This window comes from Chelonoidis abingdonii, chromosome 2, assembly GCF_003597395.2.
Source record: "Chelonoidis abingdonii isolate Lonesome George chromosome 2, CheloAbing_2.0, whole genome shotgun sequence".
Classification (NCBI taxonomy): Eukaryota; Metazoa; Chordata; order Testudines; family Testudinidae; genus Chelonoidis; species Chelonoidis abingdonii.
In genome coordinates this window covers 100,696,789-100,721,344 of record NC_133770.1, presented here as the reverse complement: position 1 = coordinate 100,721,344, position 24,556 = coordinate 100,696,789, and the positions used below count along the sequence as shown (strand labels likewise).

General features: G+C 41.8%; 2 protein-coding genes across 4 annotated transcripts in view; one reads left to right on the top strand and one right to left on the bottom strand.

Annotated features, from left to right (window-relative positions):
• The window catches only part of VOPP1 (VOPP1 WW domain binding protein), a 201,796-nt gene that overhangs the window by 6,086 nt on the left and 171,154 nt on the right, over positions 1-24,556 (bottom strand). For all 3 annotated transcript variants that reach the window (XM_032793479.2, XM_032793480.2, XM_032793477.2), the window contains exons 3-5: positions 23,841-23,899; positions 7,588-7,665; positions 6,403-6,539 (exon numbers count right to left, since the gene is read on the bottom strand). In XM_032793479.2, coding sequence (XP_032649370.1) covers positions 6,403-6,539; positions 7,588-7,665; positions 23,841-23,899 — 274 coding nt within the window. The remainder of the gene's footprint in view (positions 1-6,402; positions 6,540-7,587; positions 7,666-23,840; positions 23,900-24,556) is intronic.
• Positions 1-24,556, top strand: part of EGFR (epidermal growth factor receptor) — a 516,130-nt gene that overhangs the window by 383,940 nt on the left and 107,634 nt on the right. The gene's annotated exons all lie outside the window — the stretch shown is intronic.

Genomic DNA, 24,556 nt, shown 5'->3' with positions numbered 1-24,556 from the left:
CACACAGCAAGCCAGTGGCAGAGGCAGGAACAGAACCTAGGGCTTCTGTGTCCCAGTCCATGCCCCACCCACAACGCGTCTCCATTCCAGTAATTAGAACTGGTTGAAAAAATTCCAATGACACATTTTTTTCCGTTGAAATTTAAAGATTCAGTAAAATCAAAACACTTTGCAGAGCTGGTTCGATTTCACCAAAGTCCGGCAGGTATCCAAACAGGTTTCCCACAGGTGTGTCCACCTGGTTCTGCAGCAGTCCGCATGCCTCACGGCTGAGGAACCCCAGGGCTTCCAGGGTCTGAGCTCCCAGTCTGCCAGACAGACATGTATCCATGTACATGTACCTTTGTCTGCTTGTTCTTTGTACTCCCCACTGATCTGTCTATATCCATCTTGTTGCATACTTAGAATGTAAACATGTTAGGGCAGGGACTGTCTTTTTGTTATGTTTGTACAGTGTCTAGCACAATGGGGTACTGAGCTCCTCGGCACTACGGTAACAAACAACAAACAACAACAAACAACACCACCACCACACAGGATGGAGAGCTGGGGGGTCATAAATTTTCTGGGTGACAAATGGGAAGATGGGATTAGATAGAATGCTTGCCTAGAATCAGTACTAAGGCTAGATCCATCTTTCCATTTACTTCACTGCCACAAACCTTTCCTCCCTCTCCCCCCACCCCCACCAGCACAATGCGCTCTAGCAAACCTTAATTCCTAACTCAGTGTTTCCCAAACTTGGGCCGCTGCTCGTTTAGGGAAAGCCCCTGGCAGGCAAGGCTGGTTTGTTTACCTGCCGCGTCTGCAGGTCCAGCCGATCACGGCTTCCACTGGCCTTGGTTCACTGCTCCAGGCCAATGGGAGCTGCTGGTAGTGGCGCAGGCTGAGGGACATACTGGCTGCTGCTTCCAGCAGCTCCCATTGGCCTGGAGCAGCGAACCGCAGCCAGTGGGGACCACAATTGGCCAAACCTGCGGACAGGGCAGGTAAACACACTGGCCCGGCCCGCCAGGGGCTTTCCCTGAACAAGCAGCATCCCAAGTTTGGGAAACACTGCCCTAAGGGAATACGTTAGATTCCTGGTGATAGCTACCTGAAAATTAGCAAGTTTAACCAAAGGTGATATTACAGCCAAATCTGAGTAAGAAAACCTCTTTAAGATGGAGCCTCCTTATAGTGGTGCAAGAATTCACACTGCAACAGATAACAGGCATTTTACAGCTATAATAATCAAACTTCCTTCTGTCTGGATCTGTGCAGCATGACAAAAACAGCAAGGGCCACGTTTTCAAAGAAGGGACCACTGGATGTACCTACCTATCAGATGAGCCTGCCAAATGCTGTATGAACACGTCAATGTACATTCTTCTATAGGAGAATAAATACACACAGTGTTCCAGGTGCATCTGTGATTCTTCCTCGAGCAGACTGGCCCCAAGAGATCTAAGCCATTACACTCAGAAAAGCTGAACAGCCTATATCTGTGGCTGGTTAACTATCTCCTCTCAGAGCCTGATCCAACTCCCATTTGTGTTTTGTAAATTGCTCTTCGTGCCCTGGGATTTTGGTACTTATTTGCCGACACTGATTTTTTGCCCCTGTCAGGTATGCTACAATTACAAAGAAATAGCTTTGGGGGTTTGCTTTTCTTATTACTTTATTTTTAACCAAGATCTTTTTCTAAAATCTTCCAAGTTACAGAAAAATGCACCTGGTATTTTACAATGTACTGAATGGTATTGCCTCTTGGATTGAATCTCAAGCTCACAACCCCGCTTAATTTTCACAAGTGTGAGGCCCAATCCAGCTCCAACTGAAGTCAATACAAGTCTAGCTAATACCATGGGACAGGTTTTCTTAGCACAGAGTAAGATTAAGAAATGTTGAATTCATCACATGCCAATAATGAAATCTGGGCCCAGAACAACAGGAAATATATGCTCAAATGAAAAACTATGTGGTACCCAGAGAATCAGAGACATTATACTCCCATTAAGAATGATGGGAGATAGACTTCAAACTCTAGATATCATAATGATCATAAGAGGATAAGAATGGCCATCATACTGGGTCAGAGCAATGGTTCATATAGCCCAGTATCATGTCTCTGATAGTGACCAATGCCAGAAGTTTCAGGGAGAAAGAACAAAACAGGACAATTTTGAGTGATCCATCCCCTGTCGTCCAGTCCCAGCTTCTGACAGTTGAAGTTTTAGGGACACATGGAACATGCAATTACATCCCTGACCATGTTGGCTAATAGCCATTGATGGTTCTATCCTCCACGAACTTGTCTAATTCTTTTTTTAACCCAGTTTAGCCTTCACAAAATTCCCTGTAATGCGTTCCATAGGTTGACTGTCCATTGTGTGAAGAAGAATTTCCTTATGTTTGTTTTAAACTAGCTGCCTATTAATTTCATTGGGTGGAACCTGGTTCCTGTGTTATAGGAAGGAGTAAACAGCACATCTCTATTCACTTTCTCCATCCCATTCATGATTTTATAGACCTCTATCATAAACCCCTTTAATCGTCTCTTTTCTAAGCTGAACAGTCCCAGCCGTTTTAATCTCTCCTCATATAGAAGCTGTTCCATACCCCAGTCATTTTTGTTGCCATTCTCTGCACCTTTTCCAAGTCTAATATTTTTTGGTTTTGAGACTGGATGACCAGAACTGCATGCAGTATTCACGGTGTGGGCCTACCATGGATTTATACAGTGGCATTATGATATTTTTTGTTTTATTATCTATCCCTTTCCTAATGGTTCCAAGAATTCCATTACATTTTTTGACTGCCGCTGCACACTGAGCAGATGTTTTCAGGGAACTATCCACGAGGACTCCAAAATTTCTGATCAATAAAAATCTATTGAATATGGTTTCAGCAATTAAAAAGTTATGCCCTCTAGGGACTTTGCAGGGTTTGTCTGTGGGAATACATCAAGTTCTTTCCTCCTCTCTCTCTTTTTTCATGGCAAAGCTGAGTTAACAGAATAAAGTGGTCAAGGAGCAGCAGTTTCTTCTCGGTGCCTTGCTTCCTACTTTGTCTGTAAGGAAAGCAGCCCCCATGGATTTTACATTCGATTACCAATTTCCATGGCTCAGTGGCCTGGGGATTCAGTATGACAACAGGATGGAATCCAGAGACACACTACTAGCGTTACACACCACTTAATGCTTTTTCAGACTGAGTTTTTATTCCCTTAGTCTCAAAGAGAGATGGGCCTAAGCCATAAGGTGCCGATCCAAACATCCATGGAGCTTGGGGTGTCTGGATCTTGTGTTTGGTTTGGCCCATTCAGGGGTTAAGGTTAGGGGAAGCAAGTCGGGAGCACAACTCCCCCTTCCCTGCAAACAGATAGGAGCGCTTCTTCTCCACCCTGCCTTCTGTAAGTAGCACTTCCCAGACAGCTTCCCCTCTTCCTTTGCTTGGCAACGAGAGAGCTCCTGCCCCTGTTTCCATCCAGTGTAACCACTGGTCCCATGATAGAAATGGAGTCAAGCCATGGAAATTGGATTGGGAACTGGATCCAAACTCAAGCTTCCCTAAAGTGCAGGGGTGTTTGGGCCTATGTCTGTGATTATAGCAGTGTTATTTTTCTTAAGCATTTTGCTACAAAGATGGTGCTTGCACTGTCAGCATTTTCCCTCACTTTTCCTTCCACAAAGAGAACTCGGGCGAGGAGTAGGGGAGCTCCTTGCATTTTGCAATTATTATTGTTAAAATGCCTTGCACAACTACATCATAGTAATCTGTTTATTTCCACACTGGTATTCAGATCAGCGACACTTTCAATAAACTCAAAAGCAAAATAAGGGCTGGATCCTGACCTTCTTGCAGGGTCAAATCCCAGGTGTTTACTTTTATTGCCTAGTATATCAGAACTATTCAAGCTCATTAGACCTTCAAAAGTGGGGTGCTAGGCAGCCACAAACCCATTGAACCATAGAACATCAGGGTTGGAAGGGACCTCAGGAGATCATCTGGCCCAACCCCCTGCTCAAAGCAGGACCAATCCCCAGATAGATTTTTGCCCCAGATCCCTAAATGGCCCCCTCAAGGATTGAACTCACAACCCTGGGTTGAGCACTGGCCTGCTAAAGCCACTGAGCTACCCTTCGCCCCTCAATGTGAGTCATAGGTGCTCAGTACCTCGCAGGCCCTAAGTGTGCTTTATTTTAAAGGACAGGCATGGTCAGAAATGCAGAAGAATTCAGAGTCACTGGGACTGAGACTCTCATATGAGAGACACTGAGAAAGCACTTACAAATTAAGTGCCTAATCTAAAGCTCACCAAAGCCAACGGGAAAGGCTCCCATTGACTTCAATGGGCTTTAGATCAGATTTTAAGACTTTTTTTAAAAAAAAAATTAAAATTATGTGGGATAACTAGGACATTAAAAGACTTAACTAGATAGCTATTTTCTATTTCCACATGACTTCTGCCATGTGTAGCTCATTAAGAACAATTAAATATATTTGCCAATCCAGCCATGTGATGCTCTCTATATATAACCACTAAGTTATTTCCAAGACTTATAATATTTTATTTTTTCCTACCATCTCAGGAAAGAACTACCTAAACTATCTCACTAGGCAAATGCGTGATTGGTAAACAAAGAATAAGTGTGTGTATTTCTCACATTGAATTGAATGTCCTATGCATTTAATATGTTTAACAAATGAAAGAATGAAATACCTTAAAGGGGAAAAATAAAAATAAAAAGGGAGTGTCTGGGAGCCTGAGAGTGAGGGTATACTTTTATATGATGCAGTTAGATCTCTGACTGAAAGAGAATACGCATGTATATGTATAAGGATGCAGATAACACTGAGCAGGGGTATTTCCAGAACTTATGCAGTGTATCTGGGTGCAATAGATATGGGAGACATTGGAAAGTCTGAACTTAAGATCTCTGTGTGACCTGCAGTTTGTGATTACATTACTGGTTGGAACATTTTCGACTAACTTTTTTTCATTGAAATATGCTGCTTCATTGAAGCTGAAATGTTTTGCGAAGACGTATACATTTTGACCAAATTTTCATCAGGAAAGTTTCTGAGGTTCAGGGTAGACTCTCCAGTCACTTTCAGAGAGATGAAACCCTGACCTTTCTAATGGGAAAACAGATGTTTTGACACAATATCTGTTTTGGGAAAATGTTGGAAACGTTTTGGTTTCATTCCAAGGCAGAACGAAAACAAAATTTCGAAACCAGCCAGCTCTATCTGTGAGGCAATGTACTCCAAGTTGGGAGCATAGGGATGTCTTAGAGTTTGTGTACACTGCAGCTGGGAGTGTGATTTGCAGCTCACATTCACATACCTATGCTAGCTGTACTCTAGCTAGCTTGCTAAAAATAGCAGTGAGGATGTACCGGTCTGGGCTTCAGCATGGGGTGCACAAGTCTGTCTGACCTTCCCGAGTACAGACTCACTTGTGCAGCTGACGCAAAGCCCACACCACCACATCCTCACTGCTATTTTGAGCTAGCTAGAGTCCAACTAGCACAGGTATGTCTGCAACTAGAGAAGGTCTCATAACTGGAGGGGACAGGATTCAAGAAGTCCCACAAAACATACATGCCCTCTGAAGGGCTCTCTTGGTGGGACTGTTTAGGGGACAGGGTAGGAGTAGGCTGGGGGGAATGGAGGGACCAGCTGATTCACTAATGTATGGATCCTTTAGACTTCCTCAAAATCCTTGTTTGACAGTTGAAGAATGCTCAGACTGATAAGGAAGAAGTAGCATTTTCCCACTTCTAAAGCAGTATTCCGTAACACGGAGGGCACAGCAAAAATGGAAAAGCCACAGTTAGGTAGGATCACAGAAGGAAAACGTTTGGTTGTCTCCTTCTGGCAAAGGTATTTTCACATATATTGTACCAACTATGGGAAACTGTTCCTTATTATTCATATAAAAGAAGAAGATCATTGCTAATGTGGCATTGCAATATACGCAGAGCAACAGGCAGTGTGATTAACTGTTTTCCTATTCTGTTTGCATTCATGGACATAAGTTATAAAATCAGTGGGGGAAGAACTCTCTAGAAGGGATTAGTAAAAGAAATGCAAAAATTCTTTTGAAAGAGAATTGTGAGCACTGTGACTGCCCTTCTGTTCATTCCTGTGAAGCACCTGGCGGCCACTACCGGAAGACAGAATACTGGGTTAGATGGATCATTGGTCTGACCCATTCTTATCGCCTACTGGATCTCAATAGTATTGGGTGTACATTCACAAATGGTGCCACATACTCGAAGCAGAATTTGAACCCCCATCACCTGTGGTGAATTAAACTAGTGCAACAGCTACTCCTAGCTAAAAATCACATGGTTTTTAAACATTTCCTGTGCACACAGAAGAAATTAGGCTAGCATATAAGTAGTCTCTGACCTGCTGCAGTGTTGGCTGGTTGTCTAGTGTAGGATACATTAAAAGTAGGTTCTTCTACGAGCGATGGAGGGTACATCCGCCTTCGGATGAAGAAACCAGCTCCGCAGCAGAACAGAACGCCCATCATGAGAAGGAACCTGAGCAAAAGAAGGAGGAAAAGTCAAACTGGGAGACGGCATCCGTCTAAAGTGCAGGGCCTCAGGAAGCTGGGGTTATTCAAAAATTCATAGATAAGAGAAACCAAGATCATTACCCTCTAACCATCAGCCCCCATATGCTGTTATCAGGATTTTCTGAAAATATTATTCCTTGAAAGAAGGACTGCACAAGTTGAGATACCTGTGTATGGCAGCACGTAGTTGATATTTCTATAGTGACTGAGGAGATTTTGTTCTTAAGGAGTGTTTTTGTTCATATAGTGGGTTTCCACTGTATTTTCTCTCATTAGCTTATAGGAACAATAGTGATTAGGCCAGCAGCGCCGGAAAACTACTTGTCTTCTTCCCCCAACTCTGGGGTTATGGGCTCATCTGTCCCCTCCTGACACCTCTTTACCTCACCAAGATTTGCTTGGATCAGAATTCCAAATAATATTGATGGAAATAAATGACTTAGGTCCACGTGCCCCTTCTTTGGAACAAGGTGTACCAGAGGGGATTTCTTTGGAGCATAGCCATGCCATTCCTTAAACTGACCAGAGGAGTCATTGTTGAACAACACAAATGCTCCTCTTTCGGCCCAGATGCTAAGTACGTTTGCTTTGCAGGGATCCCTTCTGGCTGATGGAGAGAAGGGTTGAAGGTACAAAAGTTGTGTGGCAGCATACACCACTGGATGAGATGGGCCAAATTCTAAACTGATGTAAAGGAGAGCAGAATTTGATCCCACGTCACCAAGCCCACATTCATAAATTCCCTTTGGCTCTGTTATCTGAAAGTGTTTATCCTGAACATCATGGCTGAGATTTGCAAAGCTGCCTTGGGGATTCAGATGCAGACATCACATTCATTTAAATGTGAACAATGCATCTAAATCTCCTATGCAGCTTTGAAAATCTCAGCCTATATATATTTTAAATGTTAACTATATAAAATACCCAGGCAGAAAATGTGGTGGGTTATCGGGCTCTCTTAAAATGAGGCAAGTATAGGATCCGTGTTCAGAAAAGAAGAAGTCCTAACCTACCAAAAATACCAGAGTCGCTGGATAGAGAGGGCTCTTACGCAGCATCTTGACCCACAGCAATCTTCATAGGAGCGACATCTACATAGGAATAAAGAGAAAAGGACATTTTGGGAGTGTTTCTCACTTAAAGTAAAAATGCATCATATCAAAATCTGATGCCAAGGGGGAAATATAAACTGAACAGTAAAATCTTTATCAAATCCAGTTATTGTGAACTGACAGTACAGCATCTAAATACAGAGACAGAGGAGTCAACAACTCAGATGCAATTAGATTCACGGCCAGGGGCATCATTTATGACCCACAAATCTGGAAGGAAAAATGTTACATTGTTGCCTTGGTGGCACAAAGCACAGCTGGGGTTCTCTCAAAGCAGTGAGTGGTTCTCCACCTATTTACCACTATGGGCTGCATCAGCAGCTCTCTGTGTGTTACATGGGCTGCATCCACACAACACATATACTACCTGTATGGCCCTGAGGATGTCACATTGGCTGCAGCTGCAAGAAGCCCGCAGGTTGAGAACCACTGCTTTAGAGATTGGAAATGCTGCTAATCTGGGGCTGTAAAGAATCAGCATTAATATCACCATAGATAGTAACAGAGGGCCTGATTGTCCTCTCAACTGATACTGGGCTTACACCACTGATGTCCCTGGAGTTGCTCCTGACTTACAGCAGTGTAAAATTCAGACCCATGCATCAGTGTCACTTTAATACAAAGTTACACACACACACACACACACACACACACACACACACACACACACACACACACACACATTCTGTGAATAGTAATCCGTATCTGACTCCTACAGCCATACCTAGGCAATAGTCCAATTGACTAGAGTAACTACTTGCTAAGGATTGGAATATTCAATTACTGGTTCATATGTTCAGACCTGTTGTACAGCGTTTTTTTGCCATTCATAATATTGCTGCACATTATTCAAACAGCCTTCTTCTATGTCCCCCTTTTAAGCCTCCTAAGATGACTTGTTGGAGCATTTAAATTTTACACAGTGGAGCTTGTTGAAGACCAGTAGTTTTCAACTTGTGGTCTTCGGATCCCTGGGGGTCAGCAGACTAAGCCTAAGGGGTCCATGAAAGGTTGTCATTACCATAGAACAGCGGTTTTCAACCTGTGGTCTGCAGACTCTCTCTATCTCTAATATTTCCAAAGGGGTCAGCACTTCCATTCAAAATTTTTTAGGAGTAAGTGAATGAAAAAAGGTTGAAAACTACAGTTGTAGAGGAAAGCAGCATTGCTGCATTTCATTCTACACGGGAACAATGCAGACACTGAATGTCAAGCAGGCTGGATTTTGTTCATCGGCAACAGACCAGAAGTACAAGATCACAGCAGTGAGATCACTGATCCTTTGCAAACTGGCAGATTAAACCTCCTTGTATTATCACTATATCTTCAAATTAAAAAAAACTCGTAATATTATTTTGGCTTCTTAGAGTGCAAAGCTGTTAGGAGAAAAATAGGGGGAGGGGGAATCCCCAAACCCACAGAGTTCATTCCATGCAGCTTTTTCTCCAATGAAACTTGAAAGAAAAACCCATTAAAGACTCAGGAAAAATAATCATTTTGTTTATACAATTTTATTAAATGAAAAAAAGGAAGTGATACACTTGAACTCCCAGCCAAGATTTTTCAATAGTGGATTTCAAAAAGCCAAGAGTCCCATGCCATGCATTTAACTAGCAGACTTTTCTCCAATAAACACGTCAATCTAACATTTTATATGGAAAAGACAGTTTTGAAAATATTTTAGCACTATCCATTGAAAGGGTAAGGAAAATGTCACTAATGCTGAAGCCAACACGTGTGTTCACGGGTGAACTCACGAGCAGCTTTTATTGCAGCTGCCACTTCAAGCAGCAGCAAGAAAAGTTGCCAGATGCTAAGATGGAAAAAGGACAGAGATAACATGGAAGCTGTGATACATGAACAGCCTAAGGAGTTAGCTGACAAAATTTGCCCTCAGATGGGAATATGATTCAGACTGCCATATCGAGATAAGACGAGAGGAAAATAATCAGCAACTGCATTGAACTACTTTAATATGCCCAATGTATGAATCTAATTTGAGCCAAATTTTTAAAAAGTAGAAGCTAGGTTTGTGCTTGTGCACCCACATTTGCATGTAAAAAATCAACTGGTTATCTGCATGCACAATTACCCATTTACAAGCTCAGTTAACAAATTGGCATTCACAAATGCAGGTGAATGCACATAGGCTTCAGGCCCTGCTGTTTGAAAATTGGCTCCCTTGTCCTTAGAGATTACTTCTGAGTAGATGACTTGCTACAGCCAAGGAGAAGAGGAGGACACTATTTGATGTCAGAGAATTTAAAATACACAACGAGCAGCTGTAATGCAAGGGAATGTGGCAGAACAGTTTTCCAGTTACTCTGCAGAAGTTTCTCAGGCAAGCCAGAGCATCTGAAACATCAACCAGCTGACAGTGCCTAGTAGGATTTTTAAAAGAGCCTATGTGCCAAACTCCCATTGGAACCGGGTGCTTAAATGGGATTTTCAAACATCCCAAGTTGCCAAGTCCAATGAGAGTTAGGCACCTACGCTGTTTTGGAAAAATCCTACGAGGTGCCTATCTGCATCTTTAGGTGCTATCACTAAAATGTAAAGACCCACCCAAGAATAGAGAAAAGTATTTTTTCTTTATTCTTTCAGCTCGCTTACTTTTAGTATTAGATAGTCCTTTGTGTAGAGTCATCAGCTAGTCATTTTTCCTTTTTGTTTGGATGGGTTTTTCCACACAGCAAACGGAGACAGACACACATTTTTAAAACAGGAAACTATGGTTATTAAAACCACAAAAATTGACAGAGGGTCTCTAGGCCAAGTGTAATGCCCAAAACAACTTTTAATTCTTTTCTCTTTAAACTGACAGGGTTTCAAGTTGGCAGTGTCTCTCTTACTTCTCTGTGCCTCATTTTCCCTACCTGTAAAACAGGGATAAAAAGAGGAAGGAAGGGAAGCTTAATTTATGAATGTTAAAAAGCAGTTGAGATCCTTCGATGGAATGTTCCTCGGGTCTGCACAGATCCATTCTGTCCCCTGCATGTACAGTTGTTAGTGTGTGTGTAGTTAATAATATTTAAAAAATGCATGCATGCTTATTGCGCAAGTTGCATGTGCACAAAAGTAGGCCAGGCTGAGGGCCCTCTGTGACTCAGGCCCTTTACGTCAAATCTCCATTTCAAAATAGCAATTAAGCTTTCTGAGGCAGCTCCTCTGAGGACAATTATTGTACTTTCTGCTTGATTCTGTGAAAATGAACTAATATATTGATTCAGGAAAGAATCTCAAACACCTGGCACCACAAGAGCATTCACTTTTTCCTCATAAAAAAAAGGATCAATTTAATATTGATTTAAAAAAAATGAATATATACAGAACGTTCTTAAATCAACAGGGTAGTGTACGTGCAATTGTTAGCATTTCCCACCACTTAACAGCAGTGCCAAAACATTGAAAAATCAATGGTTCATTTGCTGCTACTGCTCTTAAGGTCCTGCAGAAGGCTAGCTAATCCTTTGCTATTCGTGTCTGGATGCAGCGATAGAGTCATTCTAACACTTTCACTGGCTCAATTAATATTTAATTACTTAATTAAAGTGGAATAACTTCAATAGGAGACTGAGGGAGAATATTCAGAATATCCCACAGTCTGGTAGTTACCTGAGAGGTGGCTGGTCCCTATTTAAATCCCTTCTCCCCTTCAAGAGAAAGGAAGACTTGATCCAAGAGTCTCACATCCTGGGTGAGTACCAATTCACTAGATTAAAGGTTATAAGAGAGCTCCTCTCCCACCAAAATTTCTCACTGCAAGCCTCTTTCAACACTGATTTCAAATGAGGATAGCATTCTCCTTCACTTCTCTCTATGTTATTAGGTAACGTGTTGCTAAACAGTTTCCGAGGCCTGGTCTACACTTAAGCATAGGAGTCTACACTTAAAAAGTTTGCCCGGCATAGCGATGTTGGTTAGGAGTGTGAAAAAAATCCCACCCCTAACTGACATAGCTATGCCAGCAAAAACCCTAGCGTAGACATAGTCATACTGGCAAAAAAAAGGCATTTTGTTTATTTTGCTTATTCCATTCAGGGAACTGGTATAAGCTATCCCAGCAAAAGCTGTGTCTCCATGACACTGGCAAACTCTTCCTAGAGTAGACAAGAATCAAGGTTCACCCCAGAGATGGCTGCACTCCACCGGTGGATGTAAATTATTTCTGTGCATATCATGGGTAAGGTCTGTAAAGCTTACTGGGATTCTTTTTAATCCAAGGGATCATGATGATAGGCTACAGATGGGTGAAAAACATCAAGGGAAGGAGAGAAATTATTTAGGATAGGAAAGGGAATTTAACTAGGACTAATGGGATGAAATTAAGAAAGGGCAAAGTCAGGGAAAGATTTTTGGAAAGTGGCGTCGATGAGGCTGTGGAACAGTCTCCCAGGGGAAGTAGAGAAATTCCTAACACTGAGGAAATTTCAAAATAGACTGGCCAAGACACTAGTATTGGCAGGGAGATGGACTGGGTGAACTGCGAGGGCTTGTCCATCTCTACACTGGGTGATTCAATGATCACACTTACTGCAGAAGGCTCTGGTCTGCCGCTGAGAGATGGAGATGGGTAGCAAAAACGTGTATGTTTGTATAATGAAAAAAAGTCAGAAAATGCATTTACTTAAATCCAGAGAGGATCTAGTCTGTGTAGAACTCAGCCCCATCAGGCGGTAGCCATGGTGAATGGAAAAAACAAAGTGAGTCTATGAAATGAGAAAACGATTAATGTTACAGATTGCAAAATAACAAATGTGAGCCGACAAGCAAAGACAACAGAGACAGAGATTAGCAGTCTGGTTCTGATCTGACATCTGTAAATTAGGAGTAAGTCCCATGTAAAACTGTTTTCAAACCAGAATCAGGCCCTAAGGATAGGAAGGGCAGGGGGTTAATAAAAGATTTTTTTCTCACAGACAGACTGGTGAATAGCTAAATATGTATAGGAGTGAATATTTTACTAAATGTATTCCACTATCAGGTGGTTCTGTATATTATTCTGAGTTTTGGGCTCATAGTAAAAAGTGTTCTTTGACGCAAAGCATGACCTGAACTGATAAGATTGTATAGTCCCAGTGTATCAAAGACATAGGGAAGGAACCCAGTCAAGTGGAAGGGAAAGCTATACAAACATGGAGGAGAGGTTATCCCAAAGACTCCATTCTGCTAGAGTACTCTGCTGAAAAGTTAAATTGTGGGGCTGCTTCTCAAAATGGAAACAAGGAACCCAATCTTGACATCAGTAGGAATTTTGCCTGAGAATGGACTTCAAGACTGGGCCCAAAATTGTTTTAGTATCTTCTGGGATCAAGGCCCTTTCTGCCTTCTCTAGACAGTTGTGCTGCACGCTGGGCACTAGCTGATTGCTGCTCTCAGCCCTACTGTTGGCCGCATTTCAGTAGTGGTATATGTATACATGACCTGGTTTTCAGAGGAGCTGAACACCCACAACTCCAACTGAGTCAGTGGGAGAAATGGTTGCTCAGCCCCTTTGAAAATCAAACCTTATGTGTCCAAGTTGGGTACTCAAGAATAAAGACACCCCAATCAGATACCTTTGAATGGTCTAGATAAGTCAGTGAGCTGGGCATCAGAAGACCTGGATTCTAATCCCACCTTTGCCACAGGTCTTTTGTGCAACCACGGACAACTCACTTCAGTTCTTCACGCCTCCGTTTCCCCTCTCACCCCTAGTTTGTCTTGTGTATTTTGTTTTCAAGTTAGTTGGGGCAGGGGCAGTCACTCACTAGCATAATAGGGCCCTGATCTCAGCTGCTGAAATAAATATAAATAATACAGTTGCTTCACAGCTGAATATATACATAACTTCTGTGGAACAGCAGTACTTCAAAGGTAAAATACTAGGTGCAGTACATGTGACAGCAAGGGAGATACATTTTGTCCACCTACTTGATAAGTCAGCTGGTACTTCACTGGGTAATTACAAGGACACAAAAGGAAGGAGGGGAATTTTCAGTGAATTAGCCTATGGTGTGGCAAAACCAGAGATTGATAGACAAACAGTATTGTTCATTTTAGTCCTCTCCCTGCTTCTGACATGATTAAAGTCCCTCCAATGAGAACAGATTTGGCTCTTGTCCTTCATGCAAATGATGGTTTTTCATGAACAACCCAAATTAACTGGCCTTCCAGAAGGGGCTTACATAAACTTTTTTGGAGGAGGAATTTACACATCTGTTCCATGGTTGCTACTATAAACCAGTGGGTCTACGAATCCATGGTTACACCACAGTCTACTTTGGCCCCAACTACCTCTTCCCAGGCCCACGAAGACAGCCATGGTAGAGTGTGTCTCCTTTTTTGTAAAAGGTGTGGAATACCACCATGTGGCTTTTCTGTGGCCTGCACACATACACGTGTAGCCCACTGCAACAGAACTGAGCAATCTCTGTTGTGTTTTGGACCTTGCTCATCCTTGGAAGGGGGTGCAGCATTTGGCCCATTAAAAATATTTACAGTCATCTCTTCGCATAGGTTGCAGGCCTGTATTTAGTAAAACAAAGCACAGAAGCTAGCTAATTTAAGGCTTGGGTTTGGGCAGGCATACATTCTCTATACCATGACAAGTTTTTAATTTCCTGGAGGTGGCAATATAAATTTTTAGTGATGACTGGAATACGGACTTTTTGTTAATCATCAGGCCTTCCATTAACACATCACTAGCTGTCTCTCTCTTAAACTGCACCACTGGGTTAGCAATCATATTGATTTTAATGGTATGTCTTCCTTCAGAGATTATGAACATACTTCACGGAGGGGGGGGGGGGGTGCAATGGGTGTACACATTTCAAATTGCGATCTACTCCCCTGGCTTAAGATATGAATGCACAGAAATTCACTCTTCACCAAGCCACCTGGTCCCTTATTTAAAAAAAAAAAAAAAAAAAAAAAGACAATATTCAACTTTAATGGCCCAGAACACTAAATCTTACAATAGAATCACCACAGTGTCTTAGATCATTACTGTGAAAGAGTATAGGAGGTTGAGATTTTTCTAAATAAAGACTGCCTGATAACTTGCGCTTTTCTTCTTCACAATAAAGCTCTCTCCTTATGCTCCTGAATTGAACTGAAAATGCATCTGAGACCTTCATGTAATCAATTATGGTTAAATCAGTGACTTCAGCCCAAATCCAGGTCTACGTTTCTGTACTGTGCCAGTCATTCAAAATGTCTGGAATTATGCTAGCTGTTGCAGAGTGTTTCTTTAACCCCCCATGCTGTTTTCAATTCCAATGAAGGAGAAATCTGCAACTAGATCACTTTGCTATACACACACCTGCTGACATTTCATGCAGCTGTAATTGTCATTGGAAAGCTAAGTGTAAAATCAGAGAACCCAACTTAATTAAAAGCTATAAACATTCAGAGGATGCAGAGCATATTAAGTAATTCCCATAATGCAACATGCATGATGTTTAGATGATGATCTGCTCTGAGTCTGACACAGTGCTATTGTATGTATCTTTGAGAATGTATCTACTTTCTGAAGCGCTATAGTAATAACAGCAAGAGATTAGAGATAGAAAATAATTGATTTTATATTGTTTTTGGTATTAGTTTTCAGGCCCTTGGTAGCTGGAAATAAGTATCTTCTTGATTGACTACACCTGCAGAATACCTAATTACAGGCTTACATTCCAGAGCTAAGCAAACATGGCAACCAACTGACAAGCAAAATGTAATAGAACTAAATTACATTCCTGTGTAATCACTAATTAGACACCTCTGCAGTCAAAAACAGAGAAAATGTGTGAAAAATTGTGAAATTGATTATGCAATTAAATATGCACAAAAATAAATGCAATCAGTAGCAAATGTACTTCAAAACAAAGAAAAAACTTCAGTACATGGATTCTTGAATACATATTGCTGGAACATAATTTTGCTTATTTTTTCATGTTGTTCACAACACTGCTTTTTTATTTTTGGAAGGAATCTGATGCTTATGCTATGTCTACACTATGCAGCTTTTGGCGACATGGTCGTGCTGCTAAAAGGCGCCATTTGTAGGCAGTAGAGAGCTCTCCTGCCGCCAAAAACTTCCACCCCCAACAAGCAGCATTAGTGTTGTTGGCAGGAGAGTGCTCCTGCTGACAAAGTGCTGTTCACAGTGGCATCTGTCGTGAACAAAACGTCTGTCTTTCAGGGGGAGGGGGTGTATTTTTTTAACACCTCTGAACGACAAAAGTTGTGTCTTTCATTTGCCAGTGTAGACAAATCCTTAGAATCTAAACAGGTAAAAAATGGGAAATTAAGTAGACATGTACAATCTGAAAAATGATTTATGCACATATGCAATAATTTATTTTACATATGCATTAAACCAGGGATCCCCAACGTGGTGCCCGTGGGCACCATGGCGCCTGCCGGGGCATCTCAGTGTGCCCATGTACTCGCCGGCGGACGAGTATCCGTCGAAATGTCACCGACAAGCTGCGTCATCCAGAGGTGGCGTTGCCGAAATGCTGCCGATTTTCGGTGGCGACACCTCTGGATGACGCTGCTTGTCGGCGGCACTTCGGCGGCGATGCCTATTGACGTTGCCGCTTGTCGGCAGAATTTCAGCGGATGCTCGTCCGCCACCACAGTCCTCCGTGGCTCATTGTCTGGCACCTGCCAGACGAAAAAGGTTGGGGACCACTGCATTAAACTAACCTATGTAGGAGAAACAAATATTAAAGGGCCATCCAACTCTAAAATAAATACACTTCTTTCTGTAGGAGAGTGTTTTATCTGCTAATGATACAAGTCACTCCTAAGATTAGCATAACTGGAAGAAAGTCAAGAAAAAATATTTTTTCTATTTTTGTTTATTTATTATGCAGATTGGACAACACTTCATCAATAGTCAGTTTCGATTTCACTATATAAGCAATTTTCTGGGTTTTTTTCAGTGGGTCTTTCACACAGGAACAGATTGGCTACTAAACATGTTATTACCAATCAAGTTTATACACATCTGTTACACTACCACCCTTTGCAGCTTCTGATTGGTTCAAGCTCAGTAAGCTGTAACCCAACAGGCTGATCTGAAACAGTGTTTGATTAAGCAAATTTGGATATCATCAAACTAGAAAACTGAACATACCTTAAATCACTGAAGATTTTGCAACTTTTGCCTCCTGATTTGGCTTTATTACATAAGCAATTTATTGATTACAATAAGGGGCAAATTAATGGGCTTGTAACAAGCAAACCTTGGTCCCAGTCCTGCACTTGGATGGGCTAGACAACTCCTGCACCTGGGCAGAGCCCCACTGAGTTCATTGACTACACATGGAAGCAGAGGTCAGCACAAGCAGATCTGATTGTAGGATCAGGGCTAGTCTTTGTAGTACAGTAACTCCTCACTTAAAGTCGTCCCGGTTGACATTGTTTCATTGTTACATTGCTGATCAATTAGGGAACATGCTCCCTTATAACGTTATTTGGCAGCCACCTGCTTTGTCCACTGCTTGCAGGAAGAGCAGCCCGCTGGAGCTAGCTGGTGGGGGCTTGGAACCAAGGTGGACCAGCAACCTCCCTATCAGCTCCCCGCTCCCCTAAATTCCTTGTGCGGCAGCCGCCAGCAGGCTATCAATTGCCAGCAGTTTAGCTGTCCCTCCTCTCACTGCCATGTGCTGCTCCTGCCCTCTGCCTTGGAGCTGCTCTCGGGAGCCTCCTGCTTGCTGTGGGGGGGAGGGGAGAAGAGGGGGACTAACGTCAGGGTGTCTCCCTCCCACCTACTCCTGCCCCCCACTTACCCCTTCTCCATATAGAGCAGGGTGGTGATAGGACAGGACTCAGGATGCAGAGAGCCGCAGCTGACTTAGAGGGCGGGGTCAGCATACTTAAAGGGGCAATGCACATCTCTCTCTCTCACACACACACACACACACAAGGCGTGTGTCTCTGTCTGCCATGCTGTCTCCCCTCCCTCCATTCGTGCTGCCTTGTAGAGTGTGAGGCTACATCAGGGGTCGGCAACCTTTCAGAAGTGGTGCGCCAAGTCTTCATTTATTCACTTTAATTTAAGGGTTTGCGTGCCAGTAATACATTAACATTTTTAGAAGATCTCTCTCTATAAGTCTATGATATATAACTAAACTATTGTTGTATGTAAAGTAAATAAGGTTTTGGAAATGTTTAAGAAGCCTCATTTAAAATTAAATTAAAATGCAGAGCCCCCCGGACCGTGGCCAGGACCTGGGCAGTGTGAGTGCCACTGAAAATCAGCTTGTGTGCTGCCTTTGGCACCTGTGCCATAGGTTGCCTACCCCTGGGCTACATTAACAACATGTTAGCCCTTGAGAGCTCAGCCGAGTGCTAGTTCATTATTTAGCAGCAAGGCATTCCCTGGGAAATATCCCAATCCCTGATTTCACCACCTCAACCAAGCTTTACAGAATATCATGTGTCTGTGTACAGACATTAAATTGTTGTTTAAAACGTTATTACTGTGTGTGTTGCTACTAATATATTATATATATATTTATAATATATATATATAAATATACTATATATATTTAGTATATTTTGTCTGATGGAAAAATTTCCCTGGAACCTTACCCTTCCCCATTTACATTAATTCTTATGGGAAAATTGGATTCATTTAACACCGTTTCGCTTAAAGTCGCATTTTTTGAGGAACATAACTACAACGTTAAGCGAGGAGTTATTGTACTTCTTTATAACCTGTGTAGAATTACTATAATGTTTCGTATGCTATCTTCAGTGTTTTAAGATGTAATTCTGGGGAAATTTAGCAAGCCACTGGTAAAAAGAAAATTAAAAGAAAGCAGTAATTTTTACCTCACTGGGATTCTGCAAAGGCACAGAAATATGCACTACTGGATCCCACTGCAGGATAGAAGGATAGATTTGATGTCCCATTGCTCTTTGCTTCTTTGCTCCCTCCCATCCAAACATCCCCCCAACCATGGGCCTGATCCAATGGCTACTGACATCAGTGGCAGTCCATTCATTTACTTCAACGAGTGTAGGATCACACCCTATCCCACTTCCTTCTCAAAATGGTTGTGCTGCTCTATAGAACATACTATCAACTCTGGAGAAGAAATGAGATGCTGGATTCGGTGACTGGGATTAGATCATTTTACTAGGTGCTCTGATATGATGGCCGTGATTGTAAGAGGGAAAGATATGTCTGACCTACCTAAAACATCCTCTTGCTTGTAATGAAAGACAGACCTGGGATCATCACCCTCACACTATTCCAAGTAAGTAAAAAGCAAACACCCCTCCGCCTATCCTCCACCCCCAGTTCATTTGTCAGCAACAGGAGAAAAAAAACAGTACAGATAAAAGCACCGTTTGACACAGAACATTTGACGTGTGCGTCAGTCCTCTGTGAACTAAAATATTAACTGGCATATTATAAAAATGTTCTGTATCCAGATCTCACTTTCTGTTCAGATGAGAGAAATGTTCAGAACAACTCATCTCTCTGTCTAGGCTGTAGTTATGTCTGGGTTAAGGCTGGGCTAAGGTTCCTTGTACAGTCCCTGCTCTCCCCCCCCCTCTTCCTGTGCATTCCCATGGACACAGTCACAATCTAGCTCTTAAACAGCCTCAGGGATACTTACGCATATCTCCAAAGGGACAGAATTGGAATCCAAAGGTCAATGCATTTTCGATTACCAGTGAGCCACATAAGAACCTTACTCAAGTGAGAGCAAAATAATAGATGGGCCTTCCTGGCATATGACTCAGGAAGACAAGCAGCAGTGGTTTGAATGGAGGGCTATAATGCTGAGTGCTTTTTTTTAGGTCAGCAGTAGAACAGCCATCCTCTTCGTGGTGTACAAAGAAGGCCTGAACATTGTTTTTTGTTTTTTAAGTTCTGATTGGACTTTTTAAAAGAAAAAAGATTTATTGTTTTGGGGTTTCTTTAACTGGGAATTTCTTTTCAAGGCTGAGGGAGGGAGTATTTTTGTTTCCTGCTTATTTCACAATAAAAGTATATCTGCTCTTCCCTGATTTGGCTGAACAACTTGTTGGAAGTCTCAGGGATGTTTGGCCTTCTCTTCTCTTCTCTGAATTGAAATCTTTAACAACACTTTTCCCCCACCTAAGTGTTTCTCAGGCATCTGAGATAGATAAAACACATTTACTCTGAATAAAACTAACGTCCTCTCTCAATTAATTGGGTTTTCATCCTTCCATGTCATCATCCTGCCAGGTCTCCAGCCACCAATAGTTTCAAAACAATAGACAAAAGATGAATGTCTAATGTAAAAAATCAGCAGATAATTCAACAGTTTTAACACAGAGAGGCCATTTCTAGACATCATCAAGCAACAAAAGAGGGAACAAACCCAATTCTTTTCTTTTGCAGGTCATTGGTAACTTGCTCCTTTGTGTCTCCCGTTATAGCAAATAATGTCTGCTTAACGACCAGCTGTTCTGTCTCAATCTATTGAAAGTTCCCCACAAGCCAAATCCTTGTTTTCTCTTTCAACAGCCACAATCAAAACATAATCCAGATTCCCCTACAGTGGTTGAAGCTTGCTGTATTGTTAGCTGCACTTTACCATTGACTTTTCTGCAAGCTGTAACAATATGAAGGCCTTTCTCACTAAGGAAGGAAACCTCTTTATGATCCCAGCTGACAATGGAAAAGAACACCTATACGGATAGGGCAATCTGAGCATCTTCCTTTCTGTAGCGTAATCTACAAATCTTCCTACACACAATGGATATGTACTACAAAGCTTGTATCTATCTTGCCAAACAACTACTGGCTCTTGTGCGAGATCTTTTTCCGTGCCATTTTTTTCAACGACAATGTTCTTCAGATGTGCAGTACTCTTAGAATGCAGTATATTTCACCTCTGGGCCACCAGTTCCAATCCCGCACCACTCATTAGGAACTGAAAGTTGTTCCTGTCTCATAGTGTTTGCTGACTCATCTGAAATAAAATGACGACGTCATTCCAGTTCCTAAGGCTACAGCTACACTACAGCACTACACTCTCCATTTGGTTAGGTAATCCCCCCTGTCCCACTTGAATCATGCCTTCTCCCTAAAAAAACTGTGGAACTAAGATGATATTTGCTGCCATCATATTGTTTGTTCTGCTGGTGTGTTTTATCCCTTGGCCTTACGCTGTATCTATCTTGTCTATTCAGATTATAAATTCTTCAGAGCAGGGACTGTCTATTACTCTGTGTTTGTATAGTGCTTTGCACAAGGAGGGTCCCACTCTTGACTGGTCCTTGGGCACTACCATGATCAACATGATCCATCATCATCCGGCTAAATGGTACAGTGTCCAGCAGTCTCCCACCACAGGGACATGTGAAGAATCTCAACAATTGAGTAGGTCTGTTAACAATTAAAAGAAAATTCCTACAAATGGAATAGTCTCTTTCACAATTTTCAGCATAATGTATGAGCTGTCTCCATTTCAGTGTTGGGGGTCCTGAGGTGTTTACAACTCCAATTACTGTCACTAATGGATTAGAAAATAAATACATTGTCTCCCCACAGAATAATCAATTTTTGCACGCAAGGTGCTGGTAAGCTGGCTGCCTCAAGAAAAATCATTAGGAAGCATCTTTGTACTTGGGAGATCTGTCAGTTTCGTTATTGCAAATAGTCAGTCTCTAGTTTGGTCTGTGTGTGTAACCAAGGCTTTCACCAGTTCATGTTGAATTTACCTGGAGTATAAACAGACTGAGCCAACACCAAAAATGAGAGCAGATAGGACCTCGTGTTAACAAGAAAAACAGCAGTCTGCTACGATTGTGTGTGAGCAGAAACATAAGTGGAACCCCGGTGTGATGGTGAATAATGTGCTCATGAATGTTAAGGTACAGTGGAATTTTCATAACATCTCAGATTTTTTCCAGTATTGCTGCAAAAAAATTAAATGTAGGGGGAACTGAACTCCTGTTGTTATGAGGGTGGAAAGAAAATTAAATTATTTAAATTAAACATCTATTCTGGCCAACAGCTTATGAGTAATTCTGAACATTTTGTCACCTAAAAAGACAGTCAGATCCTGACAAATGCATCATATACCAGTTAGTACTTTAAATCATGGATGATTAACATGTATGTAAAGTATTGTGTGTCACTTCAGAGAGCTTTGCTTCTTGCCTGCCTTCCTGGCTGCTCTTGTCTGCAGTTTCTTCTGTTTCAGGCAGATGAAGTGAGGGTGGAGAATAGAAGGAAGGCTTGCTCTGATGCAGTATAATGACTGTTTTTATCCCAAGTCCCTCATAATAAGCAAGGATGAGTTTGATAGGGAGCGTTTCACCTATCGCTTCTACCTATCCATCTATCCCACATTCGTTACAATAGTATGCAAGTGCCCAACAAAGTTATAAAATCCAAATGATAGAATCCAGCAGATCATCTCCTTCCTTCCCCCAAATCTTTAGGAATGTTCCCCGCACTCACCCATCCTTCCCACCCACTTGGTGCTAAGTCAAAGAACTGAGTTTTGCAAGTATAGGATGCAATTCAAGAAAGCACTTAAGCATGTGCCTACATCCCATTGACTTCAATGGTACTGAACAAGAAGCATGTGTTTAAGCTCCCTTTCTGTTCAGGGATGCCATAGCTTGGTGCAGCACTCTCATCCTCTTTTCCACGGCTGCTAGCAGCCTGTGTTCACCTGCCTAAAGGCACAGACTGACAGGTAAAACAGGCAATCCAACCACCTGTGGGGTAGAAGCAGGCTGAACAAAGTTGATGGAGGAACTGAGTACTGAGGCCATGTTAGCAAAAATGGTGTTGTTGGTAGTGGTTCCATTCAAATTTAGACTTATGAAAAGGAAGGTTCTGAAGATGCAGAGTGATTCCATGGGTAGGAGTCTAGATTGAGACTCATGAGACCTAGATTCTGTTCCCAGCTCTGCCACTGAGCTGCTGTGTGACTTTGGGCAAGTCACTTCACTTCCTTCAGGTATCAGAGGTGTAGCCATGTTAGTCTGGATCGGTAAAAGCAGCAAAGAGTCCTGTGGCACCTTACAGACTAACAGACGTATTGGAGCATGAGCTTTCAGGGGTGAATACCCACTTCGTCGGATGCATTCACCCACGAAAGCTCATGCTCCAATACGTCTGTTAGTCTATAAGGTGCCATAGGACTCTCTGCTGCTTTCACTTCCTTCAGTTTCCTCATATGTAAAATAGGGATAATGATAGGGACCCCCTGTGTAAAGTGTTTCAAGAGCTCTGGATGAAAAGCGCTAGCTAAAAGCTAGGTGTCATCACCATCATCATTCAGGGTTGGGACCGTCTCTTACTATGTATCTCTGCAGTGCCTAGTACAATGGGCCCTGGTCTCGGCTGGGCCTGTACTCAGTACTGTAATACAAATAAATAATAATAATAATAATCTGGGTACTTACATCCTTGCTCCTCATGTTATTATATAACCATATCCAGGATGCAAGTACCCATTCGTCTTTCTGATAATTTCACCTGGTACATGGATGGCAAAAACCCTACACGAAGGCATGAAACATTCAATCCTAAAAACAAATCTCTCCTGAAACGAACTGGTTGGTAATGCAGGTGGCCATCTTCACACGCACTTTCCAATCTAGAAAACAATGAATGTCTCAGGACTACTTTATGGCTGAACTTGATGTAAACTTGGATGCCACTCACTAACAACGCAGCTACGCTCTGGGTAACAAATAACCTCAGCTCCCTTGACTAAACAAACAGTAATACCACAGAGACAAATTTATTTTCAAAGCCTGCTTGGTATCTTGCCCAGTAAATTGCTCCTTGCTCAAAACAAAAAGATATGATCATTGCCTCATAAAGCACCAGCCACCTTTCCCTGTAACATTCTGATGGCAGACCTGTTTATAAACTCCTTTATTCTTCTCTCAGCTTAAAAGTGGCCTGAAAAGTGAGGGAAATGTACTTGTGCTCTGCTTTTTATTTTTTTGCTTCTGCATGCTATAAAAAAAGATGTAAAAGTTTAGATTTGTTTTGTTTTAATTATTCCCCCCCCATCTTGCTTTTTTACTTGAGAACCTTCTTCTCTGCTCTGGAAGAGTCTAGGATAACTGGAGAACTAGAGAAACAATGCCAACGTAAGACTCAAGGGAGTGAAATCTGAGCAACTGAACACATACAGAAGAAAATGATGACTACTTACATATAATATGTAGGATACAACCCTTCAAAATACCAGCAATGCTTTTTGGCCTCTGTACACTGGAAAAAAAGAAAAACATCATCATCTTGGTGTTACTATTAATTTAGGGCAATCATAATTTATTATAAATACAGGCATCAAATAAATATTATATAGTCAGACAAGAAAAAGGTCTCTGATCCCAAAGATTTCACAATCTTAATAAATACTACTATTGTGAAATTAGACATCTTGAACTGTAATATGCACCTTTGGGCCCCGGACTCTGTATGGAGATGCCCACGGAGGTCAGTGGAGCTCCAGACAGACACGGGGCTCTATCTGTCTGATCTTACCTCCATGAAAAATTTTAGGGCTTCACAAAAACCCCAAAGATAAAGGGAAGTTAAGAGCCAGTCACTATCACGGGTCATTTATGACACAATTCTAAAGCATCCTCAACTGAAATTGGCTACCCAATTCATATGACCACACATTTAATTTGTCATTAGTTTACAGCAGAGAAGTGATAATCTTTATGTAATCTCTGTGTAGATGGAACAGAGCTAGGAAAGAAGTAAAAGGCAACAAACAGTGTTGGGATATTTTCTTATTTCTCTACAACAAAAATAAAATCAATAAATGTTCCAAGGTGCATGGTAAAGTATCTAGGAAAGGAGACCGCTCTCTGCAATCTAGTAACATTATTCTCTTTCATGTGCACTTAGTATAACCCT